Below are 18,420 nucleotides of genomic sequence, written 5' to 3' on the forward strand. Positions count from 1 at the left end.
CAACAGCCTGGGTGACACAAAATGGGCACGCATCAATTTTAAAGCTCCCCACAAGACTAAAAGGTGTAGTCAAGAAACATAATTCAGGCTACGACTTTCAGTAAGAAACCTTGCAGCTATCAGGATCAAAATGGGCATTCCCATTCTGAAAGCAGTGCAAGACACTTGATACTTTCAGTGCATGCTCTAAGTCACAACTACAAAATCCCACCAGAGGTCCTCCATGCTGGTACACAAAACACTCCCACATGGCTCACTCAGACACTAAACTATAGATGCACCTAGGTTTGAGATAGCAAAGCATTACTTCAGTAGAGTAGAATAGAATAGAATAGAGTAGAATAGAATTAACCAGGTTGGAAAAGACCTTTGAGATCATCAAGTCCAACCTATCACCCAACACCATCCAAACAACTAAACCATGGCACCAAGCACCCCATCCAGTCTCTTCCTAAACACCTCCAATGATGGTGACTCCAGCACCTCCCTGGGCAGCACATTCCAATGGCCAATCTCTCTTTCTGGGAAGAACTTCTTCCTAACATCCAGCCTAAACCTCCCCTGGTGCAGCTTGAGACTGTGCCCTCTTGTTTAGATCAAGTAGTTTTAAAAGTCAGAAAGACCAAGCACAGGGAACTTACAGGTAACTTGGGACATCAGGCAGAGCTGCAATGCTTCCAATATAGGCAAGTTCAGGCCAGCACTTTATCCAGGGTTCAGTTTAGTAAGGCTCACAGCTGGGCAGGGCCATGGGGAGCTGGAGAGCAACATACCATGGCATCCATGCAGCAGAGACCAGCGAGCCATGGACAAGCTGGGGAAGCTGCTCAAGGCTGTTAAAGCTCTCATGGCCCTGACCATCCAAAATTGGGCATAACTTTTGCAAGGTTTGACATTAAGTGCAGATTGCAGAGAATGCAGGGGAAAAAATGAGGCGGATAACACAGAGTAGATTTACATCACCACGGAGGAGACCAGGGTCACATCGGAAAAATTCTGCATGAGAAGCAACCCTGATCCAGGCTAAAGTCAAGGCCATGTGTCTCTTGTTACAATAAACTGCTCCAATATTTTAAAACAGTTTTACTGGTTTACTGCCCTTGAGTCTCATTTGCACGCCCTGAATCCCTGGCAAGCCAGGAATAAATAGATGATACTGCAGAGATTCAGGAGGCACTAGGCAAAGAGGAAAAATAGAAAAGAATTAGAAGAAACACCCTCTCAGCTGTAGTCATTTAAGTAGGAACACCACAGAGAAAAGCTCTTAAGTGCAAATCTTCCTTATTGCTGCGTTACTTTCAGTGGCACATGAAACAGCAGTGATAACAGGCTCGAAAAAAACTTTGAAACTAAAGTTAAAAGATACATGTAACTTAAAACTAACATCTTTGCCTACACAGAAAGGTTAAATTGTGGGGTTGACATTTGCATTTGTTACGTTGTCAACGTTTCCTGCCTATCAGCCTATGTACAAACAATATCTAAAGATGTCATCTACATATTTATGCCAAAGGAGTTTATGAACAAGACCTGTCAGTATATTTTAACGCCTCTCCAAAACGTCAGCTTTCATCAGGTATAAACACACCATGTTTAATTTATTAGTTTGGTTTAATATAAGAACTTGACAATCATATGTCACCACAACTATTGATAAGGTAAATAAGGACTACAGGGAGACGTCAAAAAGTTATTAAAATATTTTTCAGCTCCCTGAATCAAATTGGATTGATTGGCTCTCCTCTGTCAATAAGGGGCAACACACATTTTTCTTCATATGGCTGGTTTTGAAGCGATGTGTCCAATAGTCGAGCTTACAGACAGACTATAATTCTTGGAGAATCTGGAATTAATTTGAGCTGGTTTGGGTAGGGAAAAACAGCAACAACAACAAAAAAAAGGTGAACAAATGTGTGTTTATGGTTTTGTTGTTTGGTTGGGTTTTTTTTAACATGAAACAAAGCCCCTTTTTTTTTCCTACCCAAGCCCGCACAAAAGGTAAAATACAAGGCACAAGAAACTTTAACTACAACTCTGAAGTTGAGCAAAGCAATACATTGGTGGCCACTTTCTACAGAAGGTGCTTGATTCAACTCCCTCAAGATTATTGCTGCAATCAAAGATCCACCTGCTTTTTTATAATGTTAGGACAACCTAGTCTCATTTCTTTCTAGATACTTCCCCCCAAAATGCAAGAGAGGGCAGCAGAGCCTCATTCCAAGAATTTCATCTCACCCTGCCACTACACAGCCAAGCATCTCATCTCTCATCAGCCAGTCATTGCAGCCAGATTGCAACAGCTTGCTCTACAGGGGGAAAAAAAGCCACTGTGCTTACCTGAATGCATGGAAATAGTTCAAATACTCCTGCCCAAGCTAAACCAAGGCCAAATTATAGACACTATCACAAAGGACTTTTAAAGGCTAGGGGTAAAATAAGAGAATAGAGTGCTCATTGGACAGCATCTCTCCTTGCTGAGAGAGGCTTTTCATCAGCAAGTCCCACTCTACAGCTCCACATGAAACATGGAGAAGTTGATACTAGTATTTTACACCAGGGACATTGAGTATGGCATGCCATGGCCTCTTCACTCTTCTGTAAAACTTACCTGGCAGGGATAAGGACTGCGATTTCCTAGAATCAACCAGCCATGCTGAATGTGCCCTCAAAGGCCTCATTTGTATTTCCTGTTGCTTAGATAACAGGAATTTTACCCAGTCTTGTAACTTTTGCATCAAAAATCACCAAATTCAGAGAGTGCAGTTGGGGACTGAGATATGAAATGTCATGACTACCAGCCACTAACTTTTTTGCTGATATAACAAATTTAATGCAGAAGATCTTGAAAGTTAAAGTAGTCCAAATTTACTACGAACCAGATTTTGGGCTACAGAAACATGCAGTCAGGTTATGGTCTGAGAAGCAGAAAGGAAATTTCCAAGGGGCCTAAATCTTCCACAAAGGAAGGACCTTGAAAGATAGTCTTGTCCAAAAAGGATACATTTAGCTACAAATGAACTTCAAGAAGCATTATGGAGTTTTTCCACTATTGTTTCTGCAGAGCACATGATTTCAGGTTTTATCACTGAGTGGATTTAGCCCAGTTCTTAGACCAAACATCCTCATTTCAACATGGTTCAATGCCTTCTGAAACACTAATGCTTGGTTCAGAGCCTTATTTCTGGCTTTGGTGCACATCTGAAACGGAGTTTCCAGTTAATTTTCTTCACAAAGCAATCCTGTTCAGACTGGCATGCAGTAAGTAAGGAAAACCAGGAGATTCCCTTCAATATCACATCACTGCCAAACAACCACCACCACTGTATGTGAAGCCCCAGGTGGGAGATAAGTCCTCAGCTAAGTAATTTCTTAAAACATCCAAATAGCTTACAAACTGGTCCCATATTGTAAGGGAGCTGAGCAGATGACCTTAGGAACAGAGTACATTTAGGGTACAAACTGAAAGTGAAAACTTTTAAAGTTTGTCATAGAAAGGGAAGCAGGAAAAGAAAAGTAAAAAAAGGGAGGGAGAGGAGCAATTTTTTCTTATGTTCATTCTAAAATTCATGCATTTAAAATCAAGATGTCTACAGGGCACAAGTACTGAGCCACCAATCTGCATCGCTGAATGTGGGACATGTAGCTCATGAATGGAAAAAGGGGACCTTAATAACACCTTTGAAACTGACTCCAAGTATGGGTCAGAAGAAAGATGTAGCCCAGGTGCCTTCAACTGAAATAGAGATCTAACAAGAGGACAACATGACAGGAGGTGAGAAAAAGACAAAAGGAGCACTAAGGGCTTAAAAAGGCTGGGAAAGCGATTCAGGTTAGCAACCCCTAACTTAATCCTGACCTTTCTGTAACTTTTTACCTTGATTTAGTTGACTGAACTAACTTTGTGGGAAGCTTACACAACTGAACCACAGAATATGATTCTGCCTGAAGACTGAGCAAAAAGAAGAGAACATCATATTGTCATTTAGGGGTAGTAGTGCTAACCTCGAATTACAAAACAATACAACACAATACCACAGTCATTACACATCCAACATTTCTTTTTTAATTAAAGAAAAAAATAATCCTAGAACTACATCTTAGCATTTTTAGTTTAACTCCCAATCACATTCAGCCTAGATAAATACTTCTCAGTCATTTTAAGGGTACTAGAAATTGCAACTGATAAAACCCTGTAATTTCAAAGACGGCTGCCAAGGGAACAATCTATTATATTGACTCTAACCTATATTCCTTAACCCAGGAAAATAAAAATAATCTCAAGAAACACATCAGTGTAACAATTCAGTTCTTTGGGCACTTCTATTTACTTATTACTCACTATCACAGTGCTAAAGAACTGCACTCACGGGTGAGAAACCCTTTTGTGCCAGGCAAATAGAGATCCCTCTGTCAAAATATTTGCAGTTACACGTCCCAGTACCAACCATCATTATGGAAAGTTAGTTTTCACATTTTGAAACAAAGTAATTTGCTTTTATATTAATGTCATCATTCTGTCTTAAATAAAACATTAAATACCACTTTTTTTTTTTCCCCCTGGCTGGTGATACACCCTAGCAAAGGTTACAGTTTGATATAATAATGGCTTCAAGTCTTATATTCATGAATGAGTGGAAAGGAAGGTGCTGCCTTCATTATGCAGCAGCATTTTCTATCTAAGATTCCAGTCAAGACCCACCAGACACAACACAAACCTTTTCTCTGACCTGTTAGAATTCACATTTGGGTATTTGGTGAAGAGGTGCAAAGCCTGCAATTACAATTCAGTGTTTTCCAAAGCCCTACCAAACATGTCTCCATGCTAACCAGGAGGGTAAGCTGGCAAACACTGCCCTTCCTTATCCATGTCTTAACTTGTCTTGAAAATAAACTAACTAACTAACTAAGCAAACAAACTAAGGGCAAGTTGGACAGCTGTGGGGATTCAGAAAGTAAACACAAATGCCAATCAATGGGAAACATCCAAAAGTCACACACACACTTCTCAAATGCTTTCTTTTTATAGACCAAGCACCATATACTTAGTTATCCCAAACCTTTTTTCATTAAAACCATCAGAAATGGTTAACTGTTACTACAGCAGGACAAATTACTCTGTTCCTCCGCTGATCCCAGAAACCACCTGCTATATTCCTCCTCACTATCTGTTCTTGATATTTCTACTCTGCTTTTCATTGATCGGCTCTTTTAGGAATAAAGCCTCTGCAGTATTTATTAAATATTGGGAAAGGCTTATTTTCTTAGCACTGGCACCCTAAAGGCAGTTTATTAAAAGTGAACAAAAAGTAAGGGAGGTGCTGTATTTGATCCACATATTTGAAATGTATTAAAGCATTAAATTGTCAAACATGCAGAACCTTTGCAGGGGCTTTCTCCTCAACTGAATAACAATACCAGGCTTCAGCAGACTCTGCGGCCACGAACCACTTTTTATTGTGGTTTGTACAGCAGCTTTAAGGGAAGCTGCCTGTACTTGGGGCTGGCTACTAAATGATTGCAGAATACAAATAAAAAGCTACCAAAGAAAAGAACAGAGATATTTCCATATGCTTCACATAGTAGAGAACATTACAAGGTGGGGGGGGGGGGGGAATCATTCTAATACACTTCCAGCTGCATTTTGTTTTTTCGCTTTGTATGCCTTCCACATTAAGCCTTCATCCAGAAATAAGACAAAATCTTCACTGCTGTAAAGTCCATCTCCTTTAACCTGTGATAGCCAGCTTTAAAGAGCCATAAAATTATTTTTCCTCTGTACTACCAGTCTGTTAAAAAGAACCAGCTTAGAGCACAAAAGAGAAGGGGTTCATCAGAGAGAAAAAAAACCAGGCTGAGATTGTGTGGTTCAGTTATTAAACAGGATTTGTAAATATTAGCAACTTGGAAATATTTAAGATACTTTTGTATTTTTCAGGACATGAGGAAATAGGGCTCTATCCACCACTGGAGATACCTGCATAAGTATCTACTTTGCTCTTGGGTTAAACTTTAAGGGAAGCCACAAAAACATGTAATTTGTACAAAACCAAAAGCAACAACAAAAAGACAGAATTTACTGATTGAACAAATTTCTTTAAGAATTCCTGGCACTATCAAATTAATGCTAACACATTAGCTCCTCACAAAGATTTTCCAATCCATTGTGGTGGATTTCTTGCAGGAAAAGCCAGAAACAGAATTTAACCACATTATGTTTCTAAATTCCAGTATTTCACTTTTGGAAACCTGACATCATAAAAACACAACCATGCAAAACATGATACTTGCCAACTTCAATTTCATGTAAAACACAAGGAAGTTAACACACAACATCATTAAAGCAGCTAAGGAAAGCATCAGAAAGAAAGAGAGAATACATCCATCACTGTTTCTTCATTTGGCTTATTAACAAGTCCAGAATATATTTGCATTTACAGGAATTTTAAACTGGCACAGAAGAATTTTTACTATGCCAATACCATTACCATAAATTTATAGCCTGTCTCCTGCCATTCTGTGGCAAAGGTTTGCAGCAAAAAAAACCCAACAAGGTAACTGCAATATTATTTGTACGAGCAGAATGTAATGAATGCTATTATTTGTAGTGTTTGACAGCTGTTTGACAATCAGACATAGAATATATTCAGCTATGCAGAGAGATTGGTTTTAATGCTGTAATATATGCCTATGATGCAATTGGAATTTCAACAAGCATTTAATATGTAGTGATCATATAAACATTTCCCCTTGAATTCTGATTGAGAAAAATATCAAGATGAAGCACAACCCTCTTGAAGCTGGGTAGAAAAAGCTACTCTTAACAGCCATGCTTATGTTTCAAGTTTCATTTCATCAGGGCAACAGAGCCCAGAATCATAGAATTGTTAGGGTTGGAAGAGACCTCAAGGATCATCTAGTTCCAACCCCCAGAAAGGAGGAAAAAAAAACCCCAATAACAATAAAGGGCCATTAACTATTTGTTTGGCAAACTAATTTCTGATGTGGGACAGTTAATCAGTAGCCCATAAAAAGTTCACCCTTTACCAGGCAGCAACTTCACCATCACGGAAAGCTATTTTTGGCCATGGCAATTAGTCTCCTCATGTCTCAAACACTAAATTCTATTTTTCACATTAATTTTTAAAACTGTGTGGCTTTAGCTTAAAATAAACTGTACATCAAAAGGATGGAAAATAAACAGCCAGGAACACAATTTGACGAATTGGATTTATTTAGTTTATTTAGCTAAACAGGGTCCATTGGATCTCTTTAATAGGCTGACAGTTGCACTGGGCTGGTTAATAAAACATTCAACACAGTATCTTCAGCCAATATAGAAATGCAAATCCCACCAGAAATATTTTATTCATGAAACAGTAATTTCAGTTACTACCAAAGCAAAAAAAAAAAAAGAAAAAAAGGGAGGAGGGGGAGAAGGGGAAAGGAGGGGAGGGGGGAAAAAAAAGCAAAAAAGGCTTGCTTGGCAAACAAACAGTGCCATCTAGTGCCATCCCCTGAACAAACAAACCAAGAAACCTGAAAAGGGCTGTAATTAATCCTTCCAGTGTCAAACCGCTACTTTCTCCTTATTTTCTGCCTTATCAGTAGCTCATGTCTCTCCCTATTTTGCAGTCAAACACAAATGAGCCTCACTCTAGCTGGAAGAAAAGGAAGGGGGGGGAAAAAAATAAAGAAAGAAGAGTGATAACATGGGAAGGAACTCGAGAGTGCAGTCCTCCTCTGAGTAGCAAGCATGTTAAAATCATGGGGTTTTTTTTTTGCTCAGCTTGTCTGCTTTTTTTTTTTTATTTCTGGAAATCTTATATTTCTAATTTATGAGAGAAACCAAATCAGTCTTTCACTTTTACCAGCGCAGGTGAGCAAAACAACGAAGGGAGAGTGAGACACCCTCTATTCCACTTTATTCATCACGGCATCCCACAGTTACGTTCCAACTGCAGAACCTTTTTGACTGCTGCTATCAAAAGCAGGACAATGACAGCTTGATTCTTTTTGCATGACAGGTAGGGGAGTATCATTTGACTAAACCAAGAAAGAAATCTCCAAGAAAGTGGGAAACATTAAAGCTTTCCTTTCTGTTCCTCAAAAAGCATCATTCACTTTCTGTATAAGAATGCACTTAACTCAGCAGCTGGCTATGAGGAATTTTGAGTGGACATTATTTCCTCCACTGTCTGCTAGAAGGAACAGCAAACAAATTGAATTCTACTTCTTTGAGAAGCAGAATTTTTAATGTAAGAAGCATTACATGGTAAACAGAGAAATTAAGTTCTCCACCTAGGAAAGGCTGATCTGGGCTAGCATCCAGACATACCCAAGAACTGTCAGATTAAAAAAAGGCAGAACTGATGTCCTGCTGAATTTCTCTCACATTACAGAAGGATTTCATTTTGCCATAAACTTCATGTGATACAGAAACATTTTTTGTGTGAAGGCAGAAAGAAAGAGGCGTGAATCAAATGAGTTTCATTCACAGCCCCCAGCCAGACACAAGAATTATTTGATTCACCAAATCACTTCCTAAAAGCACCTTCATTTGTAATCACTCAGCCAAGTCCAGTGCTCCACAAACTGGTTTTCCTTAAAATCATGTGTATCACCTCCACTCTAACAGTCATTGACTTGCAGAAGGACCTAAAGACAGTGTGCCACAAACCTCAACAGTCTTATCCCGAAGTATTAATAGATGAGCAACATCTCTGGAGAGAAACACAGTGACTCTTCTATGAGTATCAAGGTGAAGTTGGCTGAGAGAATAATTTAGTTAAAGAACTAATTTTATTTACATTAAAAATTTGGTGTTTGGTTATCCAGCATGTCATTGAGGCTTGACAGGGATCTGGGCAACCTGATCTAGTTGAGGATGCCTCTGCTTACTGCAGAGGGGATTGGACTAGGTGACCTTCAGAGATCCCTCCCAACCCAGACCATTTTATGATTCTATGATATTATCTCTTCACACACTGTGCTATGAAATGCATCTTCTTAGTCTAACATGGGAGGATTCTTTGTAAGCAGTTATCTACAGAACTGTAAAACCCAGGAGATAAGATGTGCTTCACTGGTCTGGCCTCTGTGGAATCTCAGTTAAGGCAATCACAACCACTTAAGTTAATTACAAATTAAGCATGTTAACTCCCATCTTTCACACTTTCCTCTAAGGAAATGCAAGTCATCACTTGTAAATTCCATGGTGAAACAGACTTCCTTCCTTCTTCATACTTCCACACAAAGATATAAAACAATTTTTCTTAAGACATACATAGATTAGGGCAAGCTTTCTACAGGGGATCTAAGTTATAAAACTTCATTATCTTTTATAAAAAATTCATTGAGCATTAGAAAAAACTTTTTAAAGCCAACAAAGATTCTTTCCTGTATTGCTTTCCCCCCATTTAAAATAGCAGTAATATAAATAAAGTCCTTGCAAAGTGTCAAATGCCTCCACCTTCTTCCACCACAAATCTGCCAAAGTGGGGACACAAGTTAAAACAAACTGAAAATAATGTGGAATTTGCCTCTATAGAAAAGAGGGTAGCTTAACATTCAGCAGCAGCCAAGCAGGTAAACATCGTATCAGAAGTTATTAGAAAAGGTGCAGAGGGAAAAAAAAGGCAATGCCTCTGTATTGAGCTGTTTGAGTACAGCGTAGAGGACTGATTACTTATCTCAAGAAGGTGACAGTATCTATAAAACTGGCACAGTGGAGGAACTTCAGTTCACAAAACAACTTCTCCAAATGATATTGCCAAAGTCCACAGTCAGATATTTCAAGTTCTTTCTGACTTTGAAAGTTCCAAATTTGTCAAAAAGAGCAGGTTTTCACTACAGGCATGTGTGCGTGCCCGGCCATGCAGGGTGCAGGCGTAAGCATGACGTGGTGGGTCAACTGTTTTCAGTAACATCCTTGGGATTAAAGTACGAAGACACACACATCTGCCCCACACATAGTTTATGGGTTTATGTCATAGAATCATAGAATTGTTAGGGTGGGAAGGCACCTCAAGGATCATCTAGTTCCAAACCCCCTGCCATGGGGAGCGGCACCTCACAGTAGAGCAGGTTGCTCAGAGCCACATCCAGCCTGGCCTTAAAAACCTCCAGGGATGAGGCTTCTACCACCTCCCTGGGCAATCTGTTCCAGTGTCTCACCACCCTCATGGGGAAGAAATTCTTCCTAACATCCAATCTGAATCTCCCCATTTCTATTTTTGCTCCATTTCCCCTAGTCCTATCATTACCTGACACCCTAAAAAGCTTTCTTGGAGGCCCCCTTAAGATACTGGAAGGCCACAATTAGGTCTCCTCAGAGCCTTCTTTTCTCCAGACTGAACAGCCCCAACTCCCTCAGTCTGTCCTCATAGCAGAGGAGCTCCAGCCCACTAATCATCCTTGTAGCCCTTCTCTGGACACACTCCAGCACATCCAGATGCTTCCTGTAGTAGGGCCTCCAGAACTGGACACAGTACTCCAGGTGGGGTCTCACCAGATTGGAGTAAAGCGAGAATCACCTCCTTCTATTGTAACAATAAAGCAATACTGTTTCACTTTGTAAAACAAAATAATCCAGCAGCAACAGCTGAGTCTTTAAACTTTTAGCTCAAAGTGGAAAGCTAGGGAAGACTCTGGCCATAAAGGTACAGGCCACGAGCTTGACAAATGTCATTCATTATGCTTATATATATGAATATTTGTCTGGGTAGGTGACTGAACCTGAAATGAGGTTATCAGTATTTACAAAAAGCAGCTAGAATATAACTGACTCAGCTGTAGTAGTTGTTCAGGTGAGCTTTTGGATGCAGGTGGTACTTTGGAGTGAAAAGAGCTAACTTTATCAAATCTCATTGCTTATCTCCTTAAATGTTTTTAGAGCTTAGCAGCAGCTGCCTTTTTAACAATGATCTTAAACAGAACCTGCAGAAGGTATGAAATATGAGTATGTATCTCAGCCACTGACTGAACTAAAGCTATTGTTCATGCCAAAAATGTTTAAATGTTTAGTCAAGTTTTGTGTAATGTACCTGTCCATACATCTGACTTCTCACCCTTGGTGCTTTTGTTTGCATTTAAGTTGAAAGTCAGAATAACCAAAATAAGTGCCAGTTCTGAGCCTTTCAGAGGAATGAGTACTGCCTCCTGAATTGATAACACATGGCCCCTACAAAATTAGCCTCTGCAGCCATGCCCGAATAGGAACAGTTCCTATACTTCCACTTTTATTTGATGGCTATTTATCTTGTTGAATATTCCCATACCACTTACAACCTGACTGTGCAGTACTCACTTTTGTCATAGGGATATTACTGTGCAATATGGTCACCTTGGATTTTTCTATTTCCTCACCTTGAGCCAGTACATGGAATCCTTGGGATGGAATCCATGGAATACAAATGCTAGCACCCAGCCAACACATTTCCTGTAGTTACAGCTTCACATGAGCCAGGTCGAAGTATGTTTATAAAATCTGGAAAACCTTTTACCACTGCCATATCACAAGTTGCATATAATTTTCAGTTAACAAATAGATTAAAAAAGTTTTATTTGAAAAAAAGAATGCTTACAGTCCATGTTCTTAAAAGACTACAATAAAATATAAGGGGTATTTCACACTCAGAACTTAATTCAAACAGGCACTCACCAGGGATATTCTACAACTGAAAACAGTCAAAAATAAAATATCTACAAGTTTAAACCATGTAATGGTGCATTGGTAGGTGCAGGGGAAAAAAATAGCTGCTTATTAGAAGATTGGTTTGAGTTTCCAAAAGTCTTTGGCTGGTGGTCCCAAGACTGAAATCAACCCAGAAAGCACAAGTACGTGGTCTGCAACTCCACTTGGAGCCACAAGAGGGAGCCATTACCACAGTCTCGATTACCCAGCCAGCCTGGTCAGTGCAGGAGTCCCAGAGCCACCGCAGTTTTCGGACTACAGCTTTCACGACCTAATTCCTACTCCAAAAACGCAGTACTATATATACTATTGGAAAGAAAATAATAAAGCCATGATTTACATCTGCAAGTCAAAAAATAAAGCATAAAGTTTCACAGTTTTATTGTGGTTTGATACATTTATCACACACACAAAGCAAGGCTGAACTTCGCCTTTTGAGGTACGTACAGCTTCTTTGCAAAGCAGCACTTGATGCTTGCCCTATTCCTACATTTGGCTCCTGGCATCTGCTCCCCATGGAAGACTGTACAGTACTGAGGCAAGCATCAGAAACCACTGCTGCCTTAAGCTGAGAAGCAATGCTTGCTTTGCTAATTTTCCCTATCCGTATTCACAGTGCTAAGCTGTGTGAGTATTTTTAATGACAAAATTGAACTGCTTTATTTTTTTTGTTACCACTATTCCTCTCTAAGAGGGAGGGCCAAGATGGAGCAAGGTGGCTTTTTCCTCCTCTGATATGGTTTAATACAATTAGTGGGTTACCCTTATGCAATAGACTGTGCATGGGGGAGATGCCATTGTCTCCACGCACACCTCTGGACTGTAGAGCACTAATAACTACAGGCGTGACTCCAATTAACAAGGACTAGCAATTAGTGAATATAATGCAACTTGCTTTGATTACAAAGCCTTCTTTGGAGTAACTTTTCAAAGTACAGGTCAGCTCAGCTTAACATTCCATATTTTTCTCCATCCATTTCTAGCATAGAAAACAAACACTATAAGATACCACAGCATGTAGCATATAATACTAAAGTGATAGTGTCACTAGTACACATACAGGCTAAAATCAAATAAGCTCACCAATTAGATATTACATGTCACAAATAAACCTTAATGTTGTCCATCCTGCAAATAAAGAGTGGACTGACCACATTCCTTGTTTTCTTCTCCTAACTTTTAACGATGTCGCTGTGCTGCTGTTTTCCATAACTGCTTGGTTGAGGGCAAATTATCCAGATGCTATAAAGGCATACAAATAACCACAAGATCAAAATTCATGCTTAATATGATGAATATGAAAGATAGATGCCAGTGCTGGTTCTGCATTCACTTTGTCTGAGATGCAGAACATCATGAAAAAGACTTTATACTGAAGTATATAATGTTTTGCAATTCATTTCACAGACATGATTTCTTTCAAATGAAACACACAGTTCAGGATGATTGGGAAATGGCCTCTGCGCAGTGCACATCCTACCTCACACAAGAAGAAAGGCCAAGAAAGGCCAAGAATGCAGCTGAGATTCCAACTCCATTTATTAAAATACACACTTTACACAGTATCACAGTACAGCCAAGGTTGGAAGAGACCTCGAGGATCATCGAGTCCAACCTGTCACCACAGACCCATGACTAGACCATGGCACCAAGTGCCACGTCCAATCCCCTCTTGAACACCTCCAAGGATGGTGACTCCACCACCTCCCTGGGCAGCACATTCCAATGACTAATGACTCTCTCAGTGAAGAACTTTCTCCTCACCTCCAGCCTAAACTTCCCCTGGCACAGCTTGAGACTGTGTCCCCTTGTTCTGGTGCTGGTTGCCTGGGAGAAGAGACCACCCCCATCCTGGCTACAGCCACCTTTCAGGTAGTTGTAGAGGGCAATGAGGTCACCCCTGAGCCTCCCCTTCTCCAGGCTAAACAACCCCAGCTCCCTCAGCCTCTCCTCATAGGGCTTGTACTCAAGACCTCTCACCAGCCTCGTTGCCCTTCAATATTCAGGCAGAACACTCAAAAGCACTTTCATTTCACCAAATATTTTCAACTTTCCACCTTCAGCAGCCCTACATCTTACAGAGTCAAAATAACATTTCCATTCCTTTCACCTCTTCCCTCTTTAAACACACAACTGAAATATTTGTTATGTAGCTTCCACCAAACTGTATTTAACTAGAGAATAATAAAAAAGATTCTCAAAACCTCACATTCAAACATAGAATAGAATAGGAATAGAATAGGAAAGAATATAAAAGAATAGAAAAGAATAGAAAAGAATAGAAAAGAATAGAAAAGAATAGAAAAGAATAGAAAAGAATAGAATAGACCAAACCAGGTTGGAAGAGACCTTCAAGATCATCGTGTCCAACCTATCATCCAACACCACCTAATGAACTAAACCATACAACCAAGCACCCTATGAAGTCTCCTTCTTGACCACCTTCAGTGATGGTGACTCCACCACCTCCTTGGGCAGCCCATTCCAATGGGCAATCACTCTCTCTGTACCTAGAAAATGGAATTATGTAGGGAATGCAATTGTAACAACATTACTTTCTATATAACTGAGATTTTTCCCAGAAAAGCTGTTTTCTGTCAGTACTTTTCTCCATCCTTCACTTTCTTTCCTTGATTTCCTGCTGACTGCCATCCTTGGCAGTTGGACTGTTGGGGTTTTTGCATTATTATGACTTGTTCTTTCCTCTCTCCCATGCTATTGCTCATTCGCTCTGAGCACACACTTACATTCTTTCATCAAGCAACTCCTTGTGCTCTGATGCATTTCTTCCACAGAGGTTCATTTCTCCTCTTCCACAAACACTGTCAGTTCTGAACTCTCCCATTTCCTTTGTCCCTGGGAATATGGAAGTACCAATTCCCCCATTTGTCTACCTGTGCTGATGGCAAATTCTCCCACATCTAAGAAGATAAACAGCATTCACTACTGGTGCAGAAACTGCTCTCTCTAGGAAAGCACTGTTTAGCCAGCAGGCCCATACATTCTTCCTTCAGGGGAACAGCATGAGCTTGTCTGAAAATTTTGATGTGAGTCTTTTTATCCTAAGATTCCTCAAACTTTACAAAATTGCAACCATCTTCTAGCATACATTTTTTTGTGTGTGACTCCTCAACTTGGCAGAAGCACAGAGGAGTGACAGTCAGCTGGATTTCCTGGCTGCAGGTATAAACATTGACTCCACTCCCCTGAAGGAATAAACTGCTGCCAGCAGCCCAAGAAAATGCACAGTTCTTCAATGAATGGAAAATACTGCCACCAGTTATTTCTTTCTCCCTACCCTGGAGGAACTGAGCAGCTGCCAAATAACACAGCATTTTCTTACACTTTGCAAGTCCTTTGAACTTTTTCAGGATTTTAGAGGAAATCATTTTGTCTCTATGTAAATCTATTCAGTACAAATCCTAGCCACAAAAAAAAAAGGACTGGTAACTGTAGCAGAAGCCCCTAGATAAGGGAATCTTGTTAGTTTGCATCCATTACTTGAAAAAAGAGTAGTATTTATAAGCAATTTGTACATAAGCCAAGAAGAATCTAAGTGCAATAGAAAAGAAATCACAGGGATGAAGACATTAAATGCACATGAGAAAAGCTACATAAAAAAACTCCATGGATTGGAGATTATACTGCTTTTCATGTTGCTGCCCACATTACTACAAGTTGTCTTACACAAACCATTATTTTCCACTTAGAGTCTACCTACATTGTAACTCAAGTAGTGATTTTGATGTTCCAGCAGTCATTCCTTAGAATAGGATTAAAAGCTGACTATTTTGCCTACAGCATGAACACTCACAATGTTTTGTGGCACAGAAACAATTCAGATCCAGGACAAAGGGACACAAGGTTAGCAATTTGAATACTGGCATGAGACTACTACAAAACCAAAAGCTCCTCCTCCTCAATTCGGTTTTAATCTGTCCATAAATACAGCAAGATACATGCAGAACTCATCCCTCCGGCTAGTCAAAAATACTCTCTCAGTTGATTGAATAACTGAATTAGGTAGTTTTGAAATCCTCAGAGATGCCTTCTTTATAAAAATGTATTAAAAACTCACGAAATCAGCTTCGAGTTTGCCCATTTCTTGTTTGTAGCTTCTCATTCGACTGCTGTACATTCCTCGGCTTTGAGGCGGTATCTCTCGAACTTCAAGTTCCATCTGCTCAAGCTAGCAAGCAAAAATAAAGAAGAGAGATGTAAACCAAAAAGGTGACTGAAGCAAGGATGAATTTACTTCAATTGTTCACAAACAGTTATCAAGAAAAACATTTGTTCTGCAACATATAAACAATTTACCAAAATCTTTCCACAGCCTTCAACGTAAAAAAATGAGTGACAAAAAAAAACCCAGGAATTATTCTAGTCAAACACATTTCAATTCCCACAGTGAAGAATACATTTTATTACAAGAAAATAGTAAAACTGAGGTTAAATAAATTCCTGCAAATGAGTGTAGCTCAAAAAAAAAGCCTACCTCCATCTAGCTGTGTGATTTTGGAAACCCTTAGCTGAAAAGGGTATTTTATCTACACACACACTTGTGTGTGTATACACATTAAAAATATACATATGTGTGTATATATAGAATAGAATAGACCAGACCAGACCAGGTTGGAAGAGACCTTCAAGATCATAGCGTCCAACCTATCATCCAACACCACCTAATCAACTAAACCATGCAACCAAGCACCCTGTCAAGTCTCCTCCTGAACACCTCCAGCGATGGCGACTCCACCACCTCCCCGGGCAGCACATTCCAATGGGCAAACACTCTTTCTATGAAGAACTTCTTCCTAACATCTAGCCTAAACCTCCCCTGGCACAGCTTGAGATTGTGTCCTCTTGTTCTGGTGCTGGTTGCCTGGGAGAAGAGACTAGCTCCCACCTGGCTACAACCTCCCTTCAGGTAGTTGTAGAGAGCAATAAGGTCTCCTCTGAGCCTCCTCTTCTCCAAGCTGAGCAACCCCAGCTGCCTCAGCCTCTCCTTATCGGGCTTGTATTCCAAGCCCCTCACCAACTTTGTTGCCCTTCTCTGGACATGTTCAAGCAAGTCAACATCCTTCCTAAACTGAGGGGCCCAGAACTAGACACAGTACTCAAGGTGTGGCCTAACCAGTGCAGTGTACAGGGGCAGAATGACCTCCCTGCTCCTGCTGACCACAGTGTTTCTGATGCAGGCCAGGATGCCATTGGCCCTCCTAGCCGCCTGGGCACACTGCAGGCTCATGTTCAGCCTACCATTAACCAGCACCCCCAGGTCCCTCTCTGCCTGGCTGCTCTCCAGCCACTCTGACCCCAGCCTGTAGCACTGCATGGGGTTGTTGTGGCCGATGTGCAGAACCCGGCACTTGGATGTGTTAAATCCCACACCTTTCTCTGTGTGTCTATATATACACGCACTGTATATAAACCTGAAGTAATTGCCTAATTCTACATCCCATGTCTGCAGAGAGATCTAGGAAACAGCTGAATTTCAGGGTTTAATGACAATACTATTCAAAAACTTGTATACAGTCAAATGCATTAATTAATAGGTCAGAGACAGAACGTGTCTTTCAAAAGCTTCATCTATTTATTCTTGAAATGTAGAATACTGAGGGGTCTGAAAAGCAAGAATATGGCACAGAGGTACAGAAAATCAAAAGGAGTTATAAACCAGGGCTGAACTGCCTGCTAATTAACTGCCCACTGGGTCACAAAGCTTCCCCTACATGGTGCTGTCTGTTTGGGAATTCTGTTTTGCACACTGAAGAATCCTTTACCTGCCTCTTAAAATCTTTCCCACTTAAAAAGGATAAAAGAATACCTCTCCTTGGTTGCTGTAGGCACCTGAAACAATATTTACTCACCTCCTACTGATCTCAGTTGAGCACTATGGCATCGGAATAGAAATACCTTTCAATTAGGGTCCCAAGCTACTGGTTAGAGGTCTTCACAAGGGACAGCTACAGTTTATTCCTCTGTAATAGCTTGTTTACACTTTGAAATTTCACCCTCATAGGAAAAGCATCTGAATTTAATCAATGGAATTGCCACATCCTCCAAAGTCATTCCACCTCATCTATTCTGATTATACAAAATTACATTCAATAATAAATTGTAAAGCAGACTTTAATTAAATAGTCAGCAACGAAATGAAACACACAAAGCAATTTCTAATTCTACTCAGTTCTTTGGCTCAGGCTTAACTTTCCAAAGGGGTGTTTTAAATTAAACTGATAGCTGGAATTAATGGCTTCTTTCTTATCAATTTCATCTCAATATATTTGATCTCAAAAGTCCTAGAAACATAGGAAACAATCCTCTCATACACACAGATAATTATATGTGCAAAATTGGGAGATCTTAAGTCTCAATTCTTATCTAGCATATAAAAATGAAACTCCCTCTCAAGTGAATGCTGAAAACCGCAGCCCATGAAATCCAAAATGTGCATTCTAAAGAGTCAGTATCAGATAGTGTAAGGTCCAGGGGAAAATGATGAAGCATGAATACTTAGGCTGACCAATGTTTCAAATTCTTTCTTTTTCCATCACAAGATTAAATGGGCACACTTTGTGGCTGAGCTGATAAATTTCCATGCAAAGTCATGCAGAAAATAGCGGTCCAAGCAGGTAGGGACCTAAATGAAACCCAATTTCACACATTTCCCCTTTCAGGCCTCATGTTAATTGGTCACAAAATCATATTTTTCATACACAAGGGAA

At 40.0% G+C, this 18,420-nt stretch overlaps 1 protein-coding gene across 4 annotated transcripts in view; it reads right to left on the bottom strand.

Annotated features, from left to right (window-relative positions):
• Positions 1–18,420, bottom strand: part of VTI1A (vesicle transport through interaction with t-SNAREs 1A) — a 306,094-nt gene that overhangs the window by 275,042 nt on the left and 12,632 nt on the right. For all 4 annotated transcript variants that reach the window (XM_068139374.1, XM_068139375.1, XM_068139376.1 and 1 more), the window contains exon 3: positions 15,771–15,881. In XM_068139374.1, the coding sequence (XP_067995475.1) occupies positions 15,771–15,881 (111 nt within the window). The remainder of the gene's footprint in view (positions 1–15,770; positions 15,882–18,420) is intronic.

Source organism: Melanerpes formicivorus, unplaced genomic scaffold (genome assembly GCF_026170545.1).
Source record: "Melanerpes formicivorus ecotype bairdi unplaced genomic scaffold, bMelFor1.0.p_v2 SCAF_6, whole genome shotgun sequence".
Taxonomy (NCBI): Eukaryota; Metazoa; Chordata; class Aves; order Piciformes; family Picidae; genus Melanerpes; species Melanerpes formicivorus.